Genomic DNA, 26,534 nt, shown 5'->3' with positions numbered 1-26,534 from the left:
GGAGGGTGGGAGAGAGGCAGGGAGAGAGTGGGAGAGAGGCAGGGAGAGAGTGGGAGAGAGGCAGGGGAGAGTGGGAGAGAGGCAGGCGGAGAGTGGGAGAGAGGCAGACGGAGAGTGAGGAGAGAGACAGGCGGAGAGTGGGAGAGAGGCAGAAGGAGGGTGAGAGAGAGGCAGACGGAGAGTGGGAGAGAGGCAGAATGAGAGTGGGAGAGAGGCAGACGGAGAGTGGGAGAGAGGCAGACGGAGAGTGGGAGAGAGGCAGACGGAGAGTGGGAGAGAGGCAGACGGAGAGTGGGAGAGAGGCAGGCGGAGGGTGAGAGAGCGGCAGACGGAGAGTGGGAGAGGGGCAGACACACCATATGCTAGAAGAGTGTTTTGGTCTGAGCTACTTGAGCTATCTGTTTGGGTCATTAAGATAAGCAAAGAGAGGACTGAGTGCTGTGTGTGTGTTTGTGCTGTGTGTGCTGTATGTGTGTGTGTGCTGTGTGAGTGTGTGTGCTGTGTGTGTGAGTGTGATGTGTGTGCTGTGTGTGTGTATGTGCTGACTGATTGGTCGTTCCCATCCCAACAGGAAGTAGAGACATTGCAGTAGAAGTGTGTTTATTCGTTTGCTCAGTGGAGAGAGGGCACTGTACACTGAGAACACTACTGCAATATGGCTACTAGCCTGAGTGGCGGCCAGTCTCTTTTAGGTTTCAACAAAAATTAGCTTTGCCTCTACAAGCAGCCTCTTAAACCACAAAGATAAACAGAAAGGATATCGTACTCTAGTTCTATTTCAAATAAAATCAGTCACACATTCTCATCTGCAATTTTCACAGGCAATTTGTGTGAAAGAGGCCCTGATTGCAGTCAACAGGTTTTCTGTGTGTGTGTGTGTGTGTGTGTGTGTGTGTGTGTGTGTGTGTTTGTGTGTGTGTGTGTGTATGCTCCAATGTCCTTTTCCTTGGTGAAAAATCCCCCTTTCACACAAACGTTGTTGTGAAGACAGATACAGGAGTTGCTATGGAGACCACCATCACTTTTCTCAGGCACAAGTAATAGGAGTGAGAAGGAGGGAGGAGAGAGGAAGGGAGGAAGGGAGCGAGGCATGTGTCTGTGTGTGATAGAGGGAAACAGAGATAAACTAGGAGAGGTTAATGAGGGCAGAGAAAGAAAAAAAACAAAAGCAAATATGAAAAAGTGAGAGACCGAGAGAGACAGAGATAGAGAGAGACCGAGAGAGGTCGAGAGAGACAGAGATAGAGAGAGACCGAGAGAGACAGAGAGAGACCGAGAGAGAGAGAGAGACCGAGAGAGACCGAGAGAGACAGAGATAGAGAGAGACAGAGAGAGACAGAGAGAGACAGAGAGACACCGAGAGAGACAGAGAGAGACCGAGAGAGACAGAGAGAGACCGAGAGAGACTGAAAGAGACTGAAAGAGACCGAAAGAGAGAGACAGAGATAGAGAGAGACAGAGCGAGACCGAGAGAGAGACAGAGAGAGACCGAGAGAGACAGAGAGAGAGAGACAGAGAGAGATAGAGAGAGACAGAGAGAGACAGAGAGAGAGAGACAGAGGGAGATAGAGAGAGACAGAGAGAGAGAGACAGAGGGAGACAGAGGTGGGGAAAGGGGAGGTAAAGAGACAATGAGCGATAGAGAAACACTCACCAGACTGGCAGAATAGTGGGGCTCAGGGCACGGGTGGGACAGGGAGGATGGAGGGATGGAGAGAGGAAAGGAGGGGAGGAGGGAGAGAGAGAGAGAACCCGGGGCGCTGCAGTCTACTCTCACTCTGCTCCGTTCTACTGAGGGATCCTGGTTCAGAGGACCTGGGGAGTTCCCACTGCTGAACACCAGCCACTACACACACACAAAGACACACACAGTTGATTCAGAGAGGCAAATACTTCATAAGAGTATAGATTTAAATGGAATATTGTCTTGTATTTGTATCTGAGAAATTGGTGTCAGCTTCAATAAGAATGTTTTACTGTCAGTCAATAAACTCTATAAAGTCCATGTATTGTCAATTAGCTAAAGACATCACACTAAAACACACCCTGTTCCTCCCTCCCTTCCTCCATCTGAAACACACACCCCTGTCCCTCCCTCCCTTCATCTGAAAAACACACCCCTGTCCCTCCCTCCCTCCCTCCATCTGAAAACACACACCCCTGTCCCTCCCTCCCTTCATCTGAAACACACACCCCTGTCCCTCCCTCCCTTCCTCCATCTGAAACACACACCCCTGTCCCTCCCTCCCTTCATCTGAAACACACACTCCTGTCCCTCCCTCCCTCCCTCCATCTGAAAACACACACCCCTGTCCCTCCCTCCCTTCATCTGAAACACACACCCCTGTCCCTCCTCCCTTCCTCCATCTGAAACACACACCCCTGTCCCCCCTCCCTTCATCTGAAACACACACCCCTGTCCCTCCCTCCCTCCATCTGAAAACACACACCCCTGTCCCTCCCTTCATCTGAAACACACACCCCTGTTCCCCCTCTGAAAACACACACTCCTGTCCCCCCACTGAAAACACACACCCCTGTCCCCCCTCCCTTCATCTGAAACACACACACACTGTCCCTCCCTCCTTCATCTGAAACACACACCCCTGTCCCTCTCTCCCTTCATCTGAAACACACACACACACTGTCCCTCCCTCCCTTCATCTGAAACACACACACACTGTCCCCCTCCCTTCATCTGAAACACACACCCCTGTCCCTCCCTCCCTTCATCTGAAACACACACACACTGTCCCTCCCTTCATCTGAAACACACACCCCTGTCCCTCCCTCCCTTCATCTGAAACACACACACACACACACACACTGTCCCTCCCTCCCTTCATCTGAAAACACACACCCCTGTCCCTCCCTCCCTCCATCTGAAAACACCCACATGTCCCTCCCTCCCTTCCTCCATCTGAAAACACACACTTCTGTCTCCCCCTCTGAAACACACACCCCTGTCCCTCCCTCCATCTGAAACACACACACCTGTCCCTCCCTCCATCTGAAACACACACACCTGTCCATCCCTCCATCTGAAACACACACACCTGTCCCTCCCTCCATCTGAAAACACACACACCTGTCCCTCCCTCCATCTGAAACACACACACCTGTCCCTCCCTCCATCTGAAACACATACACCTGTCCCTCCCTCCATCTGAAACACATACACCTGTCCATCCCTCCATCTGAAACACACACACCTGTCCCTTCCTCCATCTGAAAACACACACACCTGTCCCTCCCTCCATCTGAAACACACACACCTGTCCCTCCCTCCATCTGAAACACATACACCTGTCCCTCCCTCCATCTGAAAACACACACACCTGTCCCTCCCTCCATCTGAAAACACACACACCTGTCCCTCCCTCCCTCCATCTGAAAACACACAACTGTCCCTCCCTCCCTTCCTCCATCTGAAAACACACACACACCTGTCCCTCCCTCCCTCCCTCCATCTGAAAACACACACACCTGTCCCTCCCTCCCTCCATCTGAAAACCCACACCTGTCCCTCCCTCCCTCCCTCCATCTGAAAACACACATACACCTGTCCCTCCCTCCCTCCATCTGAAAACCCACACCTGTCCCTCCCTCCCTTCCTCCATCTGAAAACACACACACACCTGTCCCTCCCTCCCTCCCTCCATCTGAAAACACACAGCTGTCCCTCCCTCCCTTCCTCCATCTGAAAACACACAACTGTCCCTCCCTCCCTCCATCCATCTGAAAACACACACACCTGTCCCTCCCTCCCTTCCTTCCTCCATCTGAACACACACACACACCAGTCCCTCCCTCCATCTGAACACACACATACACCTGTCCCTCCCTCCCTCCCTCCCTCCGAAAAACACACACACCTGTCCCTCCCTCCCTTCCTTCCTCCATCTGAACACACACACACACCTGTCCTTCCCTCCATCTGAAAACACACACCTGTCCCTCTCTCCCTCCCTCCATCTGAACACACACATACACCTGTCCCTCCCTCCCTCCCTTCCTTCCTCCATCTGAAAACACACACCTGTCCCTCCCTCCCTCCATCTGAAAACACACACCTGTCCCTCTCTCCCTCCCTTCCTCCATCTGAAAACACAGACACCTGTCCCTCCCTCCCTACCTTTCTCAATCTGAACACACACACACACACCTGTCCCTCCCTCCCTTCCTCCATCTGAACACACACACCTGTCCCTCCCTCCCTCCATCTGAAAACACACAACTGTCCCTCCCTCCCTCTCTCCATCTGAAAACACACAACTGTCCCTCCCTCCCTTCCTCCATCTGAAAACACACACACACCTGTCCCTCCATCTGAAAACACACACACCTGTCCCTCCCTCCCTCCCTCCATCTGAAAACACACACACACCTGTCCCTCCCTCCCTCCATCTGAAAACAGACACCTGTCCCTCCCTCCCTCCCTCCATCTGAAAACACACACTCCTGTCCCTCCCTCCCTCCCTCCATCTGAAAACACACACTCCTGTCGCTCCCTCCATCTGAAAACACACACTCCTGTCGCTCCCTCCATCTGAAAACACACACCTCCCTCCCTCCCTCCCTTCCTCTATCTGAAAACACACACACACCTGTCCCTCCCTCCCTCCCTCTCTCCATCTGAAAACACACACCTGTCCCTCCCTCCCTCCCTCTCTCCATCTGAAAACAGACACCTGTCCCTCCCTCCCTCCCTCTCTCCATCTGAAAACAGACACCTGTCCCTCCCTCCCTCCATCTGAAAACACACACACACCTGTCCCTCCCTCCATCTGAAAACACCCACATGTCCCTCCCTCCCTTCCTCCATCTGAAAACACACACTTCTGTCTCCCCCTCTGAAACACACACCCCTGTCCCTCCCTCCATCTGAAAACACACAACTGTCCCTCCCTCCCTCCATCTGAAAACACACAACTGTCCCTCCTTCCCTCCATCTGAAAACACACACACACCTGTCCCTCCATCTGAAAACACACACACCTGTCCCTCCCTCCCTCCATCTGAAAACACACACCTGTCCCTCCCTCCCTCCCTTCCTCCATCTGAAAACACAGACACCTGTCCCTCCCTCCCTACCTTTCTCAATCTGAACACACACACACACCTGTCCCTCCCTCCCTTCCTCCATCTGAACACACACACCTGTCCCTCCCTCCCTCCATCTGAAAACACACCTGTCCCTCCCTCCCTCCATCTGAAAACACACAACTGTCCCTCCCTCCCTTCCTCCATCTGAAAACACACACACACCTGTCCCTCCCTCCCTCCCTCCCTCCCTCCGAAAACACACACACCTGTCCCTCCCTCCCTCCCTCCATCTGAAAACACACACACCTGTCCCTCCCTCCATCTGAAACACACACACCTGTCCCTCCCTCCCTCCCTCTCTCCATCTGAAAACACACACACACCTGTCCCTCCCTCCATCTGAAAACACCCACATGTCCCTCCCTCCCTTCCTCCATCTGAAAACACACACTTCTGTCTCCCCCTCTGAAACACACACCCCTGTCCCTCCCTCCATCTGAAACACACACACCTGTCCCTCCCTCCATCTGAAACACACACACCTGTCCATCCCTCCATCTGAAACACACACACCTGTCCCTTCCTCCATCTGAAAACACACACACCTGTCCCTCCCTCCATCTGAAACACACACCTGTCCCTCCCTCCATCTGAAACACATACACCTGTCCCTCCCTCCATCTGAAACACATACACCTGTCCATCCCTCCATCTGAAACACACACACCTGTCCCTCCCTCCATCTGAAACACACACCTGTCCCTCCCTCCATCTGAAACACATACACCTGTCCATCCCTCCATCTGAAACACACACACCTGTCCCTTCCTCCATCTGAAAACACACACACCTGTCCCTCCCTCCATCTGAAACACACACACCTGTCCCTCCCTCCATCTGAAACACATACACCTGTCCCTCCCTCCATCTGAAACACACACACCTGTCCCTGCCTCCATCTGAAACACACACACCTGTCCCTCCCTCCCTCCCTCCCTCCCTCCCTCCATCCATCTGAAAACACACACACCTGTCCCTCCCTCCATCTGAAAACACACACACCTGTCCCTCCCTCCCTCCCTCCATCTGAAAACACACAACTGTCCCTCCCTCCCTTCCTCCATCTGAAAACACACACACACCTGTCCCTCCCTCCCTCCCTCCATCTGAAAACACACACACCTGTCCCTCCCTCCCTCCATCTGAAAACACACATACACCTGTCCCTCCCTCCCTCCATCTGAAAACCCACACCTGTCCCTCCCTCCCTTCCTCCATCTGAAAACACACACACACCTGTCCCTCCCTCCCTCCCTCCCTCCATCTGAAAACACACAGCTGTCCCTCCCTCCCTTCCTCCATCTGAAAACACACAACTGTCCCTCCCTCCCTTCCTCCATCTGAAAACACACAACTGTCCCTCCCTCCCTCCATCCATCTGAAAACACACACACCTGTCCCTCCCTCCCTTCCTTCCTCCATCTGAACACACACACACACCTGTCCTTCCCTCCATCTGAAAACACACACCTGTCCCTCTCTCCCTCCCTCCATCTGAACACACACACACACCTGTCCCTCCCTCCCTTCCTTCCTCCATCTGAAAACACACACCTGTCCCTCCCTCCCTCCCTCCATCTGAAAACACACACCTGTCCCTCCCTCCCTCCCTTCCTCCATCTGAAAACACAGACACCTGTCCCTCCCTCCCTACCTTTCTCAATCTGAACACACACACACACCTGTCCCTCCCTCCCTTCCTCCATCTGAACACACACACCTGTCCCTCCCTCCCTCCATCTGAAAACACACAACTGTCCCTCCCTCCCTCCCTCCATCTGAAAACACACACCTGTCCCTCCATCTGAAAACACACACACCTGTCCCTCCCTCCCTCCATCTGAAAACACACACACACCGTCCCTCCCTCCCTCCCTCCATCTGAAAACACACACCTGTCCCTCCATCTGAAAACACACACACCTGTCCCTCCCTCCCTCCATCTGAAAACACACACACACCGTCCCTCCCTCCCTCCATCTGAAAACACACACCTGTCCCTCCCTCCCTCCCTCCATCTGAAAACACACACTCCTGTCCCTCCCTCCCTCCCTCCATCTGAAAACACACACTCCTGTCGCTCCCTCCATCTGAAAACACACACCTCCCTCCCTCCCTCCCTTCCTCTATCTGAAAACACACACACACCTGTCCCTCCCTCCCTCCCTCTCTCCATCTGAAAACAGACACCTGTCCCTCCCTCCCTCCATCTGAAAACACACACACACCTGTCCCTCCCTCCATCTGAAAACACCCACATGTCCCTCCCTCCCTTCCTCCATCTGAAAACACACACCCCTGTCCCTCCCTCCATCTGAAACACACACACCTGTCCCTCCCTCCATCTGAAACACATACACCTGTCCCTCCCTCCATCTGAAACACACACACCTGTCCCTGCCTCCATCTGAAACACACACACCTGTCCCTCCCTCCCTCCCTCCATCCATCTGAAAACACACACACCTGTCCCTCCCTCCCTTCCTCCATCTGAAAACACACACACCTGTCCCTCCCTCCCTTCCTCCAACTGAAAACACACACTCCTGTCTCCCCCTCTGAAACACACACCCCTGTCCCCCCCCACCTGTTCCCCCAGGGCGTGGCAGGTGACCCTGTAGGTGTGCTGCTGGGCTCTCCTGGGCTCTGATAGGCTGAGAGCCTCCACGCCCAGCCCCTCTCCCTCAGCCTGGGCATCGCCATGGAAACGTGCAGGGACCAGGGGCCAGGGCTGTGGACCCCCTCGAAGACGACGAGGCAAGACGCACCCAAAGACAAGACCACCTCTGAAACCAGGGCCTGGAGAGAGGGAAGAGAGGGATGAGCAGAGGGACAAGGAGTAATATTTATAGAGATGACAGGCAGAGAGAAACCTGGTATACTGTATGAATAGAGATGTACATTTATAGAGATGATAGACAGAGAGAAACCTGATATACTGTATGAATAGAGACGTACATTTATAGAGATGACAGGCACAGAGAAACCTGGTATACTGTATGAATAGAGATGTACATTTATAGAGATGACAGGCAGAGAGAAACCTGATATACTGTATGAATAGAGATGTACATTTATAGAGATGACAGACAGAGAGAAACCTGGTATACTGTATGAATAGAGATGTACAGTGCTTTCACTATTCACACCGTTTGAATTTTTTCCACATTATTTTGTGTTACAAAGTGGGATTACAATTATTGAATTGTCAACGATCTACACAAAACATTCTGTAATGTCAAGGTGGAAGAAAAATTATAATATTTGTAAAACAAAAAATATGAAAAATAAAACCCACTTACCCAGTATGTAAGTAGTTTAAGTATTCAACTTCCTGAATCAATACATGTTAAAACGACCTTTGGCAGCTGTGAGTCTTTCTGGGTAAGTCTCTAAGAGCTTTGCACATCTGGATTATACAACATTATTATTTTAAAAATTCTTCAAGCTCTGCCAACTTGGTTGTTGATCATTGCTAGACAGCCATTTTCAAGTCAATTTAAGTCAAAACTGTAACTAGGCCACTCAGGAACATTCAAGCAACTCCAGTGGCCTTGTTTAAGGTAATTGTCTTGCTGACTGTCACCCATGGTCTGTTGGAAAGCTGACAGAACCAGGTGTTCCTCTACAATTTTGCCTGTGCTTAGCTCTATTCCATTCATTTGTATCAAAAAAACTCCATAGTCCTTGCCGATGACAAGCATACCCATAACATGATGCAGCCACCACCATGCAAGGAAGGCCATATGAAGAGTGGTGATGTGTTGCGTTGGATTTGCCCAAAACATAACGCATTGTATTCAGGACATAAAGTTAATTCCTTTACCACATTTCTTTGCAGTTTTACTTTACTGCCTTATTGCAAACAGGATGCATGTTTTGGAAAATTAAAAAAATCTGTACAGACTTCCTCACTGTCATTTAGGTTAGTATGTTGGAGTAACTACAATGTTGTTGGTCCATCCTCAGTTTTCTCCTATCACAGCCATTAAATTCTGTAACTGTTTTAAAGTCACCATTGGCCTCATGGTGAAATCCCTGAGCGGTTTCCTTCATCTTCGGCAACTGAGTCAGGAAGGACGCCTGTATCTTTGTAGAGACTGGGTTTATTGATACACCATCCAAAACCTAATTAACAGCTTCACCAATGCGCTAAGTGATATTCAGGGTCTGCTTTTTTATTTTTACCAAATCGGTGTGCTTCTTTGCAAGGCATTGGAAAACTTCTCTGGTCTTTGTGGTTGAATCTGTGTTTAAAATTCACTACTCGACTGAGGGACCTTACAGATAATTATATATGTGGGGCAGGTGCGCAACTTTCACTGGGGAAAAAAAATAATTTTTGTCAACGCCAGTATTATCATTGGAATGTGATACAAAATGAGGCCTGGTGTGCTTTAGGACCATGCGGACACCACCGAGCCTTCGGAGAGGCTGTTTGGAGTGTTTATCCAACTGGATAGACAGTCGTTTAATAATAGAGGCTCAGCGATGTTAGGATTTTGAAAGTTGTGCAGTGTCCACCTGGCTTAAATGGTAGGCTACAAGCAACAGGCATGGTTGTAGTTGATGGGAAAGTGAGCCATATAACTGAATAATTAGAATAGAATGAATGTGCCTCACTGAGGTGAGATTGCTGTGTTGCATTGTGTTGACGAGAACATAAAAACCCTAACGTCAATAACAAGTAGGCCTAGAGAAGGTAAATGCTGTGTCAGTGGCACTGACATAAGACAGGTAGCATTGTAAGCGCAACACATGAACTGGCAGTGGTGCATTGTAAGCGCAACACATGAACTGGCAGTGGTGCATTGTAAGCGCAACACATGAACCGGCAGTAGTGCATTGTAAGCGCAAGGAAGGCCATACAGTACTACCCCCCCCCCCCGGGCGCGCATCGGTAATACCGTAAACCCCGGGATGGTATGAAGGTATGGAAAAATGGATACCGCCTAAGCCTATCAGGAAGTAGAAGTACATGTGTCAGAGTGTATCCAGATGGGAGCAGTGTGGTGCTCAACCCTCCAATGGCATCATTACAAACCACTCTCCTCCAACCTGAGGTAAATAAGTCAATTAAACCCTCCCAGTCTCAGTGTGCACCTTGAGGGGATTGTGGGCGGCCAGCGTTGCCATGGAAGTGATGTTGTAGTGTTCCATTTCCACGGTGATAGTGATGAGGGTGTGGCCTGGTCCCACTGCTTCCAGCTGGAGTCCTCCACAGAACCCTGAGCCTGGACCCACAGAACCTACACACACACACACACACACACACACACACACACACACACAAACATGTATTTGAATTGGAAACTAGTGAACTGCATTTTAGAGTTAGTAGCAGGAGTGGAGATTATTCCATTATACACCGTCTCTCAGTCGGACTGTCTCTCTCAGTCGGACTGTCTCTCTCAGTCGGACTGTCTCTCTCAGTCGGACTGTCTCTCTCAGTCGGACTGTCTCTCTCAGTCGGACTGTCTCTCTCAGTCGGACGGTCTCGCTCTGTCTGACTGTCTCGCGCTCTGTCTGACTGTCTCGCGCCCTGTCTGTCTCGCGCCCTGTCTGTCTCGCGCTCTGTCTGTCTCGCGCCCTGTCTGTCTCGCGCTCTGTCTGTCTCGCGCTCTGTCTGTCTCGCGCTCTGTCTGTCTCGCGCTCTGTCTGTCTCGCGCTCTGTCTGTTGTGTGTGTCTCTCTCGCTCTGTGTGTGTCTCTCTGTCTCTCTCTGTCTGTGTGTCTTTCTGTATGTCTCTCTGGCCTGCAGTGAATCAGGTGTCCACTCCTCCAGGTCCTCTACTCAATAAGGAGAGAGAGGACCTGACCCACATCAGCACACCGTTAAGAGCACTGAGATTCCATCTCAATAATTAAAACATACACACTTAATCACAGGAAGAGTGATATTGATCAGCTAATATCCAGTAAAACGAATTGAACTTACAAATGACTTCTGTGTTTCTCCTCTGTGTGTGTTTACAAGAGTGTGTGTGTTGTAAACTGTGTGTGTTTACAAGAGTGTGTGTGCATGCATGCGTGCTGGTGTGTGTGTGTATGTGACAGTGTATGTGACAGTATTTCTGCTTTCACAGCTTACCTTAGCTACGCACATAGAGAGCAGAGCCACACTGTGTGTGTGTGTGTGTGTACCTGGTAGAGGGGTGAATACCCCCTGTGGTGACGTGGTGACGTGGAGGTTGATGAGAGAGCAGTCTGTCACCTCCAGCAGGGTCTGGGGGCCAGAGCTTCCCTGGGGAGGGTCCTGGGCCTGGGTCTCCTCCTCCTGGACCCCCCAGACAGCCAGGGGAAGGGTGATGGTCTCTCCCACCCTACAGTCACCTCTCTGGGCCAGGACATCCACACCAGCTGGCCTCAACACATACACCTAGAGAGAGAGCGAAAGAGAGAGAGAAAGAGAAAGAGAGAGAGCGCAAAAGACAGGGAGAAAGAGAGACAGAGAGAGAGAGAGAGAGAGAGAGAGAGAGAGAGAGAGAGAGAGAGAGAGAGAGAGACAGAGAGAGAGAGAGAGAGAAAGACAGACACTCTAACCACTTCTGGGAAAATTGGAAAACACTAAACAAACAACAACAACGAAGAATTATCTATCCAAAATGGAGATGTATGGGGTAAACCACTTCTCCAATCTTTTTGGCTCTATAACAAATAATAAAGAGCATAAACATATACATGATAAAATACAAATCTTAGAATCAACTATTAAAGACTACCAGAACCCACTGGATTCTCCAATTACATTGAATGAGTTACAGGACAAAATAAAAACCCTCCAACCCAAAAAGGCCTGTGGTGTTGATGGTATCCGCAATGAAATGCTAAAATATACAGACAACAAATTCCAATTGGCTATACTAAAACTCTTTAACATCATCCTTAGCTCTGGGAGACAAATTTGACCATAATAACTACCGTGGGATATGCGTCAACAGCAACCTTGGGAAAATCCTCTGCATTATCATTAACAGCAGACTTGTACATTTCCTCAATGAAAACAATGTAATGAGCAAATTGGCTTTATACCAAATTACCTTTTTACCAAATGACCGTACAACAGACCATGTATTCACACTGCACACCCTAATTGACAAACAAACAAATCAAAACAAAGGCAAAGTCTTCTCAAGCTTTGTTGATTTCAAAAATTTCAATTTGGCATGAGGGTCTGCTATACAAATTGATGGAATTAGTTGGGGGTAAAACATACGACATTATAAAATACATGTACACAAACAACAAGTGTGCGGTTAAAATTGGCAAAAAACACACATTTCTTCACACAGGGTCGTGGGGTTAGACAGGGATGCAGCTTAAGCCCCACCCTCTTCAACATATATATCAACGAATTGGCGCGGGCACTAGAAAAGTCTGCAGCACCCGGCCTCACCCTACTAGAATCTGAAGTCAAATGTTTACTGTTTGCTTATGATCTGGTGCTTCTGTCACCAACCAAGGAGGGCCTACAGCAGCACCTAGATCTTCTGCACAGATTCTGTCAGACCTGGGCCCTGACAGTAAATCCCAGTAAGACCAAAATAATGGTGTTCCAAAAAAGGTCCAGTCGCCAGGACCACAAATACAAATTCCATCTAGACACTGTTGCCCTAGAGCACACAAAAAACTATACGTACCTTGGCCTAAACATCAGCGCCACAGGTAACTTCCACAAAGCTGTGAACGATCTGAGAGACAAGGCAAGAAGGGCATTCTATGCCATCAAAAGGAACATCAAATTCAACATACCAATTAGGATCTGGCTAAAAATACTTGAATCAGTCATGGAGCCCATTGCCCTTTATGGTTGTGAGGTCTGGGGTCCGCTCACCATCCAAGACTTCACAAAATGGGACAAACACCAAATTGAGACTCTGCATGCAGAATTCTGCAAAAATATCCTCAGTGTACAACGAAGAACACCAAATAATGCATGCAGAGCAGAATTAGGCCGATACCCACTAATTATCAAAATCCAGAAAAGAGCCGTTAAATTCTACAACCACCTAAAAGGAAGCGATTCCCAAACCTTCCATAACAAAGACATCACCTACAGAGAGATCCACAAAGAATTCAAAAACAAATCCAATTTTGATAAACTCCCATATCTACTGGGTGAAATTCCAGTGTGCCATCACAGCAGCAAGATTTGTGACCTGTTGCCACAAGAAAAGGGCAACCAGTGAAGAACAAACACTATTGTAAATACAACCCATATTTATGCTCATTTATTTTCCCTTGTGTACTTTAACAATTTGTACATTGTTACAACACTGTATATATATATATAATATGACATTTGTAATGTCTTTATTGTTTTGAAACTTCTGTATGTGTAATGTTTACTGTTAATTTTGATTGTTTATTTCACTTTTGTATATTATCTACCTCACTTCCCATGCCAATAAAGCCCCTTGAATTGAATTGAAAGAGAGAGAGGGAGGGAGGGAGGGAGGGAGGGAGAGAGAGAGGGAGGGAGGGAGGGAGGGAGGGAGAGAGCGAGGGAAGGAGGAAGGGAGGCAGGGAGGCAGGGAGGGAGGGAGGGAGGGAGGAAGGGAGGGAGGCAGGGGGAGGGAGGCAGGGAGGGAGGGAGGGAGGGAGGGAGGGAGGGAGGGAGGGAGGGAGGGAGGGAGGGAGGGAGGGAGGGAGGGAGGGAGGGAGGGAGGGAGGGAGGGAGGGAGGGAGGGAGGGAGGGAGGGAGGGAGGGAGGGAGGGAGGGAGGGAGGGAGGGAGGGAGGGAGGGAGGGGATGAGAGGGAGTTACTGTTACTATAGTATGAACTGTGAGTAAAGAGTGTGTTATTCCCATCGATTGGATAAACCTGTCCAATCCTCAGATCTACTCAAGTGTATCTGCCGTAGGTACAAGAAGTTGATTTGGGATTGTGTGTGTGCGTGTCTGTGTGTGTGTGTGTCACCTGTCCAGTAGCGGTGTGTAGAGGGTTGCGTGCGTCTGATGCCTGGATATCCACTTGGCCCCTTCTCTTTCCCGCCATGACTTCCCCTTTCACTGTCATCACGGCAACATCACTGTCACTCACCGACCAGCTCACAGCACCACTGCCACCCTCTACCTGGACACACACATAAAGACCATGTAATGAGTACAGATAAACACACACTTAAACATATATGACTTACAGTAGTCAAACACACATGTCTCTCTTTCTGTCACTCTCACAAACACACACACACACCTGCAAGTGGTGCTGATAGAGCTGTCCCTCAGGTTGCCAAGGAAACACTAGTAGGCGGGGCTGCAGGGTGAGGGGCTCGTAGATCTCGACTTCTTGCTCTGCTCTGATTGGTGGTATCAGGGGCAACGCGCGGCCATCCTGGATAGAGAGACAACCATGGTAATGATATTGTCATCACCCATGCCAAGGTGCCATGACGTTTGACAGAGGTGTGTGTGTGTACCTCAGTGAGCACAGTGAACAGTGCAGCTCGTATAGTAGTGTGCCCAGCCCCTCGTGTTTCCAGTACATGGTAGGAACTGTTAGAGGAAGTCTCCAGGATATAGAACAGCCAATCAGAGAAGTCCACAGTCATCACCACATTCTACCAGAGGGAGAGAGGGGTTAGAGAGGAGGGGGAGAGAGAGGGGTTAGAGAGGAGTTAGAGAGGAAGGGGAGAGAGAGAGGGGTTAGAGAGGAGGGGGAGAGAGGGGTTAGAGAGGAGGGGGAGAGAGAGGTGTTAGAGAGGAGGGTGAGAGAGGTGTGTGAGAGGAGGGTGAGAGAGGGGTTAGAGAGGAGGGGGAGAGAGGGGTTTGAGAGGAGGGGAAAGAGTGGATAGAGAGGAGGGGGAGAGAGAGGGGTTAGAGAGGAGGGGGAGAGAGAGGAGTTAGAGAGGAGGGGGAGAGGGGTTAGAGAGAGGGGATAGAGAGGGGTTAGAGAAGAGGGAGAAAGAGGGGTTAGAGAGGAGGGGGAGAGAGGGGTTAGAGAGGAGGGAGGGGGAGAGAGGGGTTAGAGGAGGGGAGAGAGAGGGGTTAGAGAGGAGAGGGAGAGGGGTTAGAGAGGAGGTGAGAGAGGGGATAGATAGGAGGGGAGGGAGAGAGGTTAGAGAGGAGGTGAGAGAGGGGATAGATAGGAGGGGGAGGGAGAGGTTAGAGAGGAGGGGGAGAGAGGGGTTAGAGGGGAGGGGGAGAGAGGGGTTAGAGAGGAGGTGAGAGAGGGGATAGAGAGGAGGGGGGGAGAGAGGGGTTAGAGAGGAGGGGGAGAGAGAGGAGTTAGAGAGGAGGGGGAGAGAGGGGTTAGAGAGAGGGGATAGAGAGGGGTTAGAGAAGAGGGAGAAAGAGGGGTTAGAGAGGAGGGGGGAGAGAGGGGTTAGAGAGGAGGTAGGGGGAGAGAGGGGTTAGAGAGGAGGGGAGAGAGAGGGGATAGAGAGGAGGGGAGGGAGAGGGGTTAGAGAGGAGGGGAGGGAGAGGGGTTAGAGAGGAGGTGAGAGAGGGGATAGATAGGAGGGGGAGGGAGAGGTTAGAGAGGAGGGGGAGAGAGGGGTTAGAGAGGAGGGAGAGGTTAGAGAGGAGGGGAGAGAGTGGAGTTAGAGAGGAGGGGGGAGAGAGGGGTTAGAGAGAGGGGATAGAGAGGGGTTAGAGAAGAGGGAGAAAGAGGGGTTAGAGAGGAGGGGAGAGAGGGGTTAGAGAGGAGGTAGGGGGAGAGAGGGGTTAGAGAGGAGGGGGAGAGAGAGGGGTTAGAGAGGAGGTGAGAGAGGGGATAGATAGGAGGGGAGGGAGAGGGGTTAGAGAGGAGGTGAGAGAGGGGATAGATAGGAGGGGGAGGGAGAGGTTAGATAGGAGGGGAGGGAGAGGTTAGAGAGGAGGGGAGAGAGGGGTTAGAGAGGAGGGAGAGGTTAGAGAGGAGGGAGGGGGGAGAGAGGGGTTAGAGAGGAGGGAGGGGGAGAGAGGGGTTAGAGAGGAGGGGGAGAGAGGGGTTAGAGAGGAGGGGGAAAGAGGGGTTAGAGGGGAGGGGGAGAGAGAGGGGTTAGAGAGGAGGGAGGGGGAGAGAGGGGTTAGAGAGGAGGGAGGGGGAGAGAGGGGTTAGAAAGGAGGGGGAGAGAGAGGGGATAGAGAGGAGGGGGAGAGAGGGGTTAGAGAGGAGGGGGAGAGAGAGGGGTTGGAGAGGAGGGGGAAAGAGGGGGTTAGAGAGGAGGGGAGAGAGAGGGGTTAGAGAGGAGGGGAGAGAGGGGGAGAGGGGGTTAGAGTGGAGGGGAGAGAGGGGATAGAGAGGAGGGGAGAGAGGGGTTAGAGAGGAGGGGGAGAGAGGGGTTAGAGAGGAGGGGGAGAGAGGGGTTAGAGAGGAGGGGGAGAGAGGGGTTTGAGAGGAGGGGATAGAGGGGATAGAGAGGAGGGGGAGAGAGAGGGGTTAGAGATCAGGGGGGAGAGAGAGGAGTTAGAGAGGAGGGGGAGAGAGGGGTTAGAGAGAGGGGGAGAGAGGGGTTAGAGAAGAGGGAGAAAGAGGGGGGAGGAGGGAGGGGGAGAGAGGGGTTAGAGAGGAGGGAGGGGGAGAGAGGGGTTAGAGAGGAGGGGGAGAGAGAGGGGTTAGAGAGGAGAGGGAGAGGGGTTAGAGGAGGTGAGAGAGGGGATAGATAGGAGGGGGAGGGAGAGGTTAGAGAGGAGGGAGGGGAGAGAGAGGGGTTAGAGAGGAGGGAGAGGGGTTAGAGAGGAGGTGAGAGAGGGGATAGATAGGAGGGGAGGGAGAGGGGTTAGAGAGGAGGGAGGGGGAGAGAGGGGTTAGAGAGGAGGGGGAGAGAGGGGTTAGAGAGGAGGGGGAAAGAGGGGGTTAGAGAGGAGGGGGAGAGAGAGGGGTTAGAGAGGAGGGAGGGGGAGAGAGGGGTTAGAGAGGAGGGGAGAGAGAGGGGATAGAGAGGAGGGGAGAGAGAGGGGTTAGAGAGGAGGGGGAGAGAGAGGGGTTGGAGAGGAGGGGGAAAGAGGGGTTAGAGGAGGGGGGAGAGAGAGGGTTAGAGAGGAGGGGGCGAGAGAGGGGTTAGAAAAGAGGGGGAGTGAGAGGGGTTAGAAAAGAGGGGGAGAGAGAGGGGTGTTAGATTCAGTTAAGCCTCCTGTCCCTGACATAGAGTAGGCTTTAGACGTCTAGTGTAAGGGAGGGTAACTCTTATAGTTGTCATAGTAACGTACCTGTGCCAGGTGTGCTGTGTGACCCTCCTGGTCGTGAACTCGTACAGTCACCTGGTACTGACGACCACTCTCCAACACCCACCTGTCCTCCTCCTCCACACCTAGCGCTACACACACACACACAGTCATGGCTTGCCATAGTACGACAACAGACATGTTGATAGCTGGGCTCACTCACTCAGGTAATTTGGCTCCACCACAAACACAGAACAGCGAGGCAGGTGGGAAGCAGAGTTTTCTGGTAGGCCTGGGTACAGGGAATGCTGAGGAAAACCACACCTGTAAGACTACACTACCCACAACCCCAGAAACCACACCTTACAGGACGACATCAATGCTAAACTACAGGAATAACTTTAAAGTGGTTAGGTAAGGTAGTCCCATGGTGGAAGGACACTGGGGTGTGTGACGGACAGCGTGGTGCGGCCTAGCCCTCGGGCGGTGACGGTCCCTGTGTCCTGGTCCACAGTGATGACATCATCATCGTTATTTGGGTCTCTCTCTACAGACAACTCATACCCTCCCTCACCCAGCAGCACCTCTATAGGAGACAGAGAAGAGAACATTGTGGTGCATCATCGGCTGCTCTACAGCTCTAATAAGTACAAAGAGGACTGAGCACTTGATGTTTTCTGTCTCCAATATATTTGTCTAAGCTTTGATGTTCCTTCATTCTTCTTCCTCTGGATCTTAGAAAAAAACAAAGGGACCCTAACTAGACCCATAAAGCTCCCTAAAGGCTCTGTAAAGACCTGACAGACTACACTACTGTCTACATTAGGGACTCACCTAAAGGCTCTGTAAAGACCTGACAGACTACACTACTGTCTACATTAGATCTGACAGACTACACTACTGTCTACATTAGGGACTCACGTAAAGGCTCTGTAAAGACCTGACAGACTACACTACTGTCTACATTAGACCTGACAGACTACACTACTGTCTACATTAGATCTGACAGACTACACTACTGTCTACATTAGGGACTCACGTAAAGGCTCTGTAAAGACCTGACAGACTACACTACTGTCTACATTAGGGACTCACCTAAAGGCTCTGTAAAGACCTGACAGACTACACTACTGTCTACATTAGGGACTCACCTAAAGGCTCTGTAAAGAGCTGACAGACTACACTACTGTCTACATTAGGGACTCACATAAAGGCTCTGTAAAGACCTGACAGACTACACTACTGTCTACATTAGGGACTCACCTAAAGGCTCTGTAAAGACCTAACAGACTACACTACTGTCTACATTAGGGACTCACATAAAGGCTCTGTAAAGATCTGACAGACTACACTACTGTCTACATTAGGGACTCACATAAAGGCTCTGTAAAGATCTGACAGACTACACTACTGTCTACATTACGGACTCACCTAAAGGCTCTGTAAAGACCTGACAGACTACACTACTGTCTACATTAGATCTGACAGACTACACTACTGTCTACATTAGGGACTCACATAAAGGCTCTGTAAAGATCTGACAGACTACACTACTGTCTACATTAGGGACTCACCTAAAGGCTCTGTAAAGACCTGACAGACTACACTACTGTCTACATTAGGGACTCACCTAAAGGCTCTGTAAAGACCTGACAGACTACACTACTGTCTACATTAGATCTGACAGACTACACTACTGTCTACATTAGGGACTCACCTAAAGGCTCTGTAAAGATCTGACAGACTACACTACTGTCTACATTAGACCTGACAGACTACACTACTGTCTACATTAGACCTGACAGACTACACTACTGTCTACATTAGACCTGACAGACTACACTACTGTCTACATTAGACCTGACAGACTACACTACTGTCTACATTAGGGACTCACATAAAGGCTCTGTAAAGAGCTGACAGACTACACTACTGTCTACATTAGGGACTCACCTAAAGGCTCTGTAAAGACCTGACAGACTACACTACTGTCTACATTAGATCTGACAGACTACACTACTGTCTACATTAGGGACTCACCTAAAGGCTCTGTAAAGAGCTGACAGACTACACTACTGTCTACATTAGGGACTCACCTAAAGGCTCTGTAAAGACCTGACAGACTACACTACTGTCTACATTAGGGACTCACCTAAAGGCTCTGTAAAGACCTGACAGACTACACTACTGTCTACATTAGATCTGACAGACTACACTACTGTCTACATTAGGGACTCACCTAAAGGCTCTGTAAAGATCTGACAGACTACACTACTGTCTACATTAGGGACTCACCTAAAGGCTCTGTAAAGACCTGACAGACTACACTACTGTCTACATTAGGGACTCACCTAAAGGCTCTGTAAAGACCTGACAGACTACACTACTGTCTACATTAGGGACTCACCTAAAGGCTCTGTAAAGACCTGACAGACTACACTACTGTCTACATTAGATCTGACAGACTACACTACTGTCTACATTAGGGACACACCTAAAGGCTCTGTAAAGACCTGACAGACTACACTACTGTCTACATTAGGGACTCACCTAAAGGCTCTGTAAAGACCTAACAGACTACACTACTGTCTACATTAGGGACTCACCCATTTCTGTGTCATGCACGCTTTTCCAGACTCTGAAGGAGAGCATGGAGCCTAGCAGCAGGTAGGCATCATGGGAGGGGCTAAGGTAGAGTCTGTCTGTCACGGTCAGGCTCACAGAGGCCGGCTCTACCCACTAAGTAACACACAGGGGACAGGTAAAAACCAGCACAAACTATTCTTATACAAACTAATCCATCGATCTTCATCCATAATCTATCACCCCATCCACTCTTCCATCATTCCAGGTGCTTCCATCAATGTATTTATCCTTCGAAGCCAATGCATCAATCCCTTCATCCATCCCTCCATCCTCCTTACCTTGTAGTCTGGGTGCGAGAGGGAGGCCCTGACCCGTACCACACCGCTACGGACCCCCTCCAGCAACACACTGTCCCCTTTCTGACCTGCTTCCTCCAGGGACAGGATGTGATGGGCCGGGGAGTAGCCCGCCTCTGAGAAACGCACAAACCTACACAACATACAGTATATATAGTGCATTCAGAAAGTATTCATACCCCTTGACTTTTTCCACATTTTGTTACGTGACAGCCCTATTCTAAAATTGATTAAATTGTTTTTTTCCCCCTCATCAATCTATACACATCCAATAATGACAGAGCAAAAACAGGTTTTTAGAATTTTTTGGTAATTTATTACAAATAAAAATCTGAAAATAACACATTTACATAAGTATTCAGACCCTTTTCTTCAGTACTTTGTTGATGCACCTTTGGCAGCGATTACAGCCTTGAGTCTTCTTGGGTATGACGCTACAAGCTATCTATCACAGTGCCATCCATTTTGTCACCAAAGCCCCATATACTATCCACCATTGCGACCTGTACGCTCTCGTTGGCTGGCCCTCGCTTCATACTCGTCGCCAAACCCACTGGCTCCATGTCATCTACAAGACCCTGCTAGGTAAAGTCCCCCCTTATCTCAGCTCGCTGGTCACCATAGCACCTCCCACCTGTAGCACACGCTCCAGCAGGTATATCTCTCTCGTCACCCCCAAAACCAATTACTTCTTTGGCCGCCTCTCTTTCCAGTTCTCTGCTGCCAATGACTGGAACGAACTACAAAAATCTCTGAAACTGGAAACACTTATCTCCCTCACTAGCTTTAAGCACCAGCTGTCAGAGCAGCTCACAGATTACTGCACCTGTACATAGCCCACCTATAATTTAGCCCAAACAACTACCTCTTTCCCAACTGTATTTATTTATTTTGCTCCTTTGCACCCCATTATTTTTATTTCTACTTTGCACATTCTTCCACTGCAAATCTACCATTCCAGTGTTTTACTTGCTATTTTGTATTTACTTTGCCACCATGGCCTTTTTTTTGCCTTTACCTCCCTTATCTCACCTCATTTGCTCACATCGTATATAGACTTGTTTATACTGTATTATTGACTGTATGTTTGTTTTACTCCATGTGTAACTCTGTGTCGTTGTATGTGTCGAACTGCTTTGCTTTATCTTGGCCAAGTCGCAATTGTAAATGAGAACTTGTTCTCAACTTGCCTACCTGGTTAAATAAAGGTGAAATAAATAAATAAAAATTAAAAGCTTGTCACACCTGTTTTTGGGGAGTTTCTCCCATTCTTCTCTGCAGATTCTCTCAAGCTCTGTCAGGTTGGATGGGGAATGTCACTGCACAGCTATTTTCAGGTCTCTCCAGAGATGTTCGATCGGGTTCAAGTCCGGGCTCTGGCTGGGTCACTCAAAGACTTGTCCCAAAGGCACTTGTGCATTGTCTTGGCTGTGTGCTTAGAGTCGTCCTGTTGGAAGGTGAACCTTTGCCCCCAGTCTGAGGTCCTGAGCTCTCTGGAGCAGGTTTTCATCAAGTTCTCGCTGTACTTTGCTCCATTCATCTTTCCCTCAATCCTGACTAGTCTCCCATTCCCTGCTGCTGAAAAACATCCACACAGCATGATGTGCCACCACCATGCTTCACCGTAGGGATGGTGTCAGGTTTCCTTCAGACGTGACACTTGGCATTCAGACCAAACAGTTCAATCTTGGTTTCATCAGACCAGAGAATCTTGTTTCTCATGGTCTGAGAGTCCTTTAGGTGCCTTTTGGCAAATTCCAAGTGGCCTGTCATGTGCCTTTTACTGAAGAGTGGCTTCCGTCTGGCCACTCAATCATAAAGTCCTGATTGGTAGAGTGCTGCATTGTGTGCCAATCAATTAAATTTACCACAGATGGACTCCAATCAAGTTGTCGAAACATCTCAAGGATGATCAATGGAAACAGGGTGTGAATGCTTATTTAAATAAGGTATTAATTTATTTTATTTTAATTCTAAAAACCTGTTTTTTGTTGTTTTAAAGATTTTTGTTGTTTTTACCCCTTTTTCTCCCCAATTTCGTGGTGCCCAATTGTTGTAGTAGCTACTATCTTGTCTTATCGCTACAACTCCCATACGGGCTCGGGAGAGACAAAGGTTGAAAGTCATGTGTCCTCCGATACACAATCCAACCAAGCCGCACTGCTTCTTAACACAGCGCCATCCAACCCGGAAGCCAGCCGCACCAATGTGTCGGAGGAAACACCGTGCACCTGGCAACCTTGGTTAGCGCGCACTGCGCCCGGCGCGCCACAGGAGTCGCTGGTGCGCGATGAGACAAGGATTTCCCTACCGGCCAAACCCTCCCTAACCCGGACAAGGCTAGGCCAATTGTGCGTCGCCCCACAGACGGTTACGACAGAGCCTGGGCGCGAACCCAGGGTCTCTGGTGGCAGAACTGGCGCTACAGTACAGCGCCCTTAACCACTGCGCCACCCGGGAGGCCTAATCTGTTTTTGTTTTGACATTATGGGGTATTGTGTGTAGAATGATGAGGAAAATTTTTATTTAATCCATTTTAGAATAAGGCTGTAACGTAACAAAATGTGGAAAAAGTCAAGGGGTCTGAATACTTTCTGAATGCAGTGTACATAACGTTTTCAGTTGACTATGTTTCTTTCATCTTTCACCTTCCTTTGCCATTATTTCCCTCTTTCTCCATCCCTCTCTCTCTCACCTAACAATCTCTGCTGTCTCTGAGTCCTTTACTAGCCTCCACTCAAACTGTAGACCTGCCAGACTACTGAATGTGTTGCCTGAGAGAGAGAGAGAGAGAGGAGAGGAGAGAGGAGAGAGACAGAGAGAGAAGAGAGGAGAGAGAGAGAGACAGAGAGAGAGAGACAGAGAGAGAGAGACAGAGAGAGACAGAGAGAGACAGAGAGAGAAGAGAGGAGAGAGAGAGAAAGAGAGAGACAGAGAGAGAAGAGAGAAGAGAGGAGAGAGAGAAGAGAGGAGAGAGACAGAGACAGAGACAGAGAGAGAGAGAGAGAGAGAGAGAGAGACAGAGAGAGACAGAGAGAGAGAGAGAGAGAGATGATAATGACATCCTCAGGCAGAGAGACTCCTGGTGCAAGAAGGGAGTAGTAAACACACAGATCCAGGTTCTTTAGCACAACAGACAGACAGACAGACAGAATCAGTCAGTCAGTCTGTCTGTCTGTCTGCCTGCCTGCAGGGACTAGCCTCAGGTTAGTTAGCCTTGAGTCTAACACCTACTGTCTTTTTCCTCCAGTCTACCCTGGGCTATTGGATGGCTATACAATCTGAACACTGTGACCTGGATGAGTTTCTAAGCCAAGAGAAAGAGGAAAAGGGACCTTCTGGGGCTGGATGTGGATAATAGACAAAAGGTGATAGACAGGTTCGTTTTGAACTAAGCCTGGCAGCCGAAAACTGTCGACAATAAACCAACGTTTCCTTTTAACCCTTTGGGTTTGAGTTGTTCCCTCTGTGAGCCTGTGGTACATTTGGATGGTTTGAGTTGTTCCCTCTGTGAGCCTGTGGTACATTTGGATGGTTTGAGTTGTTCCCTCTGTGAGCCTGTGTACATTTGGATGTGTGGGGCATTTAAGCTCAGCTCTCGAAGGAACATCAGTGGGCCCATGCTCAGTGCTCATTCTTATGGAGGGATGACAGGAAGAACAACCCCTGGTCTACATATTGACAGCCTTTAGCCCTCAGAGTTAAATGTGTGGGGTGGGTGATATGTCAATGACAAGGCGAGTACCTCCTGAGTCCAGTGCCATGACGGAGAGCACGAGGGGTGGGTCCTCGGTGAACAGTTGACGCGTCGTCGTGACAACCTGAATCTGCTTGATCTGGTCAATAATGACATCACAGCGCAGGGTATGGCCAGTCACTGAAAGATGATGAGGGCTGTTTAGTTACACCCTCCACACTTCCCTCTGTCCTTTCTGCTACACACACACTCCCCTCACCAGAGTCCTGTCCCCGTATGATGCTGGCCCCTCGGTTAGTGTCCAGTGGAGCGGACAGAGGCCGGGCGGACACTAGAACCTGCTGGCTACAGGCTGATGGAGGGAGGATGGAGGGAGGGATGGAAGGAGAGAGGGGCCAAACAACGACTGACTGGGGTCGGGAGGACACCCTGAAAATATCACACACAGACAACTAAGTGGCGTTCTGTCCACACCCACTTGGCATTGTCTAATATTTAAGTTGATACATCTTCTGCTTTTTCAGCACCACATCAACTTGACAATCTGAATAGAAACATTCATTTCATCATTCACTGCCACTCACCATTTATAGCATCCCTTCTCTGCTGTCAACGTGAAGTTGACATAATTATGATTTGATCTGGGCAAAAGTAACTTGGGAACATTCAGCCTTGTCGACTGACTCAAAGCAATAATAGTTACACTAAAAATCAATAATTTACATAATACTTTAGAGTTTAAAACGGCCATTATTGTGAATACATGTTGAGGTCTCAACAATTGCGATCAAAACACTTAAACTGACGTTAGAGCGGTTTCATTTTTTAAGCAACGTCGCATTGTTTACGTTGGATTGTTAACGCTAGCTAACGTTAACTAGCTAAACTTAGAGGTTTCGATAGCCATTGCTAGCTAACAAGTAATAAAAAACTATATCTGTTCGTCAGTGACTTGTCATTTCTAAATAAACGAATTAATGAGACAAAAACAGTAACTAAAAAGCCATTAAACTAATCAATATTGCAAAATGTTGGTAGACAGCAACGCGTCACTATCATTGTTGATTTTTGATCTGAGCTGCCAAAAACTAAGCAGCGCGTTCATGGGACGTCATGTGTTTACAGTCTTGAACATTCCCCAACCAACTCTACTCTTCTTGGGGCCCAAAATAATTATTTGGACAGACAGGCTACATTTCTTTTTATCTAACATTAAATTAGAAAACGTGTTACATTGATATACAATACATTTTATATATCCGAGGATCAAAATGAATTTCGCACCATAACACGTCTTCAAACACTCCTTATGCACCTGCAACTAGATTCTTTAAAGAGCCAATCTGCGATTGAAACAATAACAAAGCAGATGACCCGCCTCTGTTTGGGTAAACAGCTGAGGGATGGGCCTGAAGAAATGTAACCACTCAAATTCATAGACATAGCTTTGGATGCAAACAGTGATCATCCATAATATCAACATGATCATTTTAACCATGTTTTGAGGCTATACAGTGTTTGTTTACATTTACAATGTTTACAAACATTTTAGTCAAACAAATTTATATTTTGGGTTCTGATGGGGTGACAGTTGAACTAAGCTCATGAGGAATTTATAAATTGGAGTAAACTAATGGACAACAACACTCAGGCTTCTACTTCCAGATTATACATACTATACCAAAAAATATATGGCAAATAGAAATCAAAACTGGATGGTGTTCAGAGATAGATGAGATGGGAGGGGTTGAGTGGAGCTGAAGGATGAGACTAAAAACAAATCAAATATAACTATTGTAACATAAGCATTTCTAAGTTATATTCTTCAAGAATCAATGAGTATATCATTCATTTATGTCAAATGTATGTAACAAGTGCAGATTGCCATTTTAACAACAATGTGAGGTGTAAATTGGACTGGGAAAAGAAACACATTTTAGCATGTAGACCATAAAATCAGGTATTCTAACATAGGAAAAGGACAGGGGGACTCAACCCCTCTGTCCCCCTGTCCTTTTCCTATGTTAGAATACCTGATTTTATGGTCTACATGCTAAAATGTGTTTCTTTCCCCAGTCAGTTGTACAACCTAGTCAGTTGTACAACTGAATGTATACAACTGAAATGTGTCTTCGGCATTTAACTCAACCCCTCTGAATCAGAGAGGTGCGGAGGGCTGCCTTAATGGACACCCACGTCTTCGGCGCCCGGGGAACAGTGGGTTACCTGCCTTGCTCAGGGGCAGAATGACAGGTGGGGATTTGATCTTGCAACCTTTCGGAACAGGACAGGTGTCTACAGGCAGAGTAGTTTTTATACTGCAGGTAAACTGTAATGATTCCAAAGAAGAAAGAATAGACAAGCCAAAATTCACCCAATAACTCAGTGATGTTATATAGATATATACTTTATTAATTATCTCTGATAAAATATAATTACAAAATCATTTCACCCTCAAACGCATTTCCCTTGTCCATTATTTATTATTATTCAAGTTTATTATTAATACATTTATCATAATTGTCAGGACGAATGAGAAGAATACTATAGTATAATAGTAGATATTAGCTATAACCGTTAAATCGTAATGGTAGAAAAGACTGAGCAATACAAAGCTATGTAGATTTCAGTAACAGTATACTTACTGTACAGTACAATATTCCAAGCGGGTGTAATTCAGTATTCCGGCCACAGAATGTC

At 48.7% G+C, this 26,534-nt stretch overlaps 2 protein-coding genes across 2 annotated transcripts in view; both read right to left on the bottom strand.

Annotated features, from left to right (window-relative positions):
• The window catches only part of LOC112235540 (nuclear pore membrane glycoprotein 210-like), a 40,199-nt gene extending 28,771 nt beyond the window's left edge, over positions 1-11,428 (bottom strand). The window contains exons 1-4 of the mRNA XM_042307647.1: positions 11,250-11,428; positions 10,210-10,355; positions 7,694-7,905; positions 1,655-1,846 (exon numbers count right to left, since the gene is read on the bottom strand). The gene's annotated coding sequence lies outside the window, so the exon portion shown is untranslated. The remainder of the gene's footprint in view (positions 1-1,654; positions 1,847-7,693; positions 7,906-10,209; positions 10,356-11,249) is intronic.
• On the bottom strand, positions 10,786-25,127 carry LOC121841160 (nuclear pore membrane glycoprotein 210-like). The gene is made up of 13 exons (XM_042307658.1): positions 24,419-25,127; positions 24,094-24,263; positions 23,883-24,014; positions 22,833-22,911; positions 20,120-20,270; positions 19,802-19,934; positions 17,638-17,781; positions 17,419-17,487; positions 17,241-17,347; positions 14,528-14,668; positions 14,305-14,442; positions 14,026-14,181; positions 10,786-11,484 (listed from the first exon to the last, which is right to left on the bottom strand). The coding sequence occupies exons 1-13, from the start codon at positions 24,583-24,585 to the stop codon at positions 11,110-11,112; spliced, it is 1,962 nt and encodes a 653-aa protein (XP_042163592.1). The 5' UTR covers positions 24,586-25,127; the 3' UTR covers positions 10,786-11,109.
• Between the last annotated feature and the right edge of the window lie 1,407 nt (positions 25,128-26,534).

The sequence above is a fragment of the Oncorhynchus tshawytscha genome, linkage group LG03, assembly GCF_018296145.1.
Source record: "Oncorhynchus tshawytscha isolate Ot180627B linkage group LG03, Otsh_v2.0, whole genome shotgun sequence".
Lineage (NCBI taxonomy): Eukaryota > Metazoa > Chordata > Actinopteri > Salmoniformes > Salmonidae > Oncorhynchus > Oncorhynchus tshawytscha.
The sequence above is the reverse complement of the archived record's forward strand: the minus strand, read 5'-3'. Positions and strand labels throughout refer to the sequence as shown.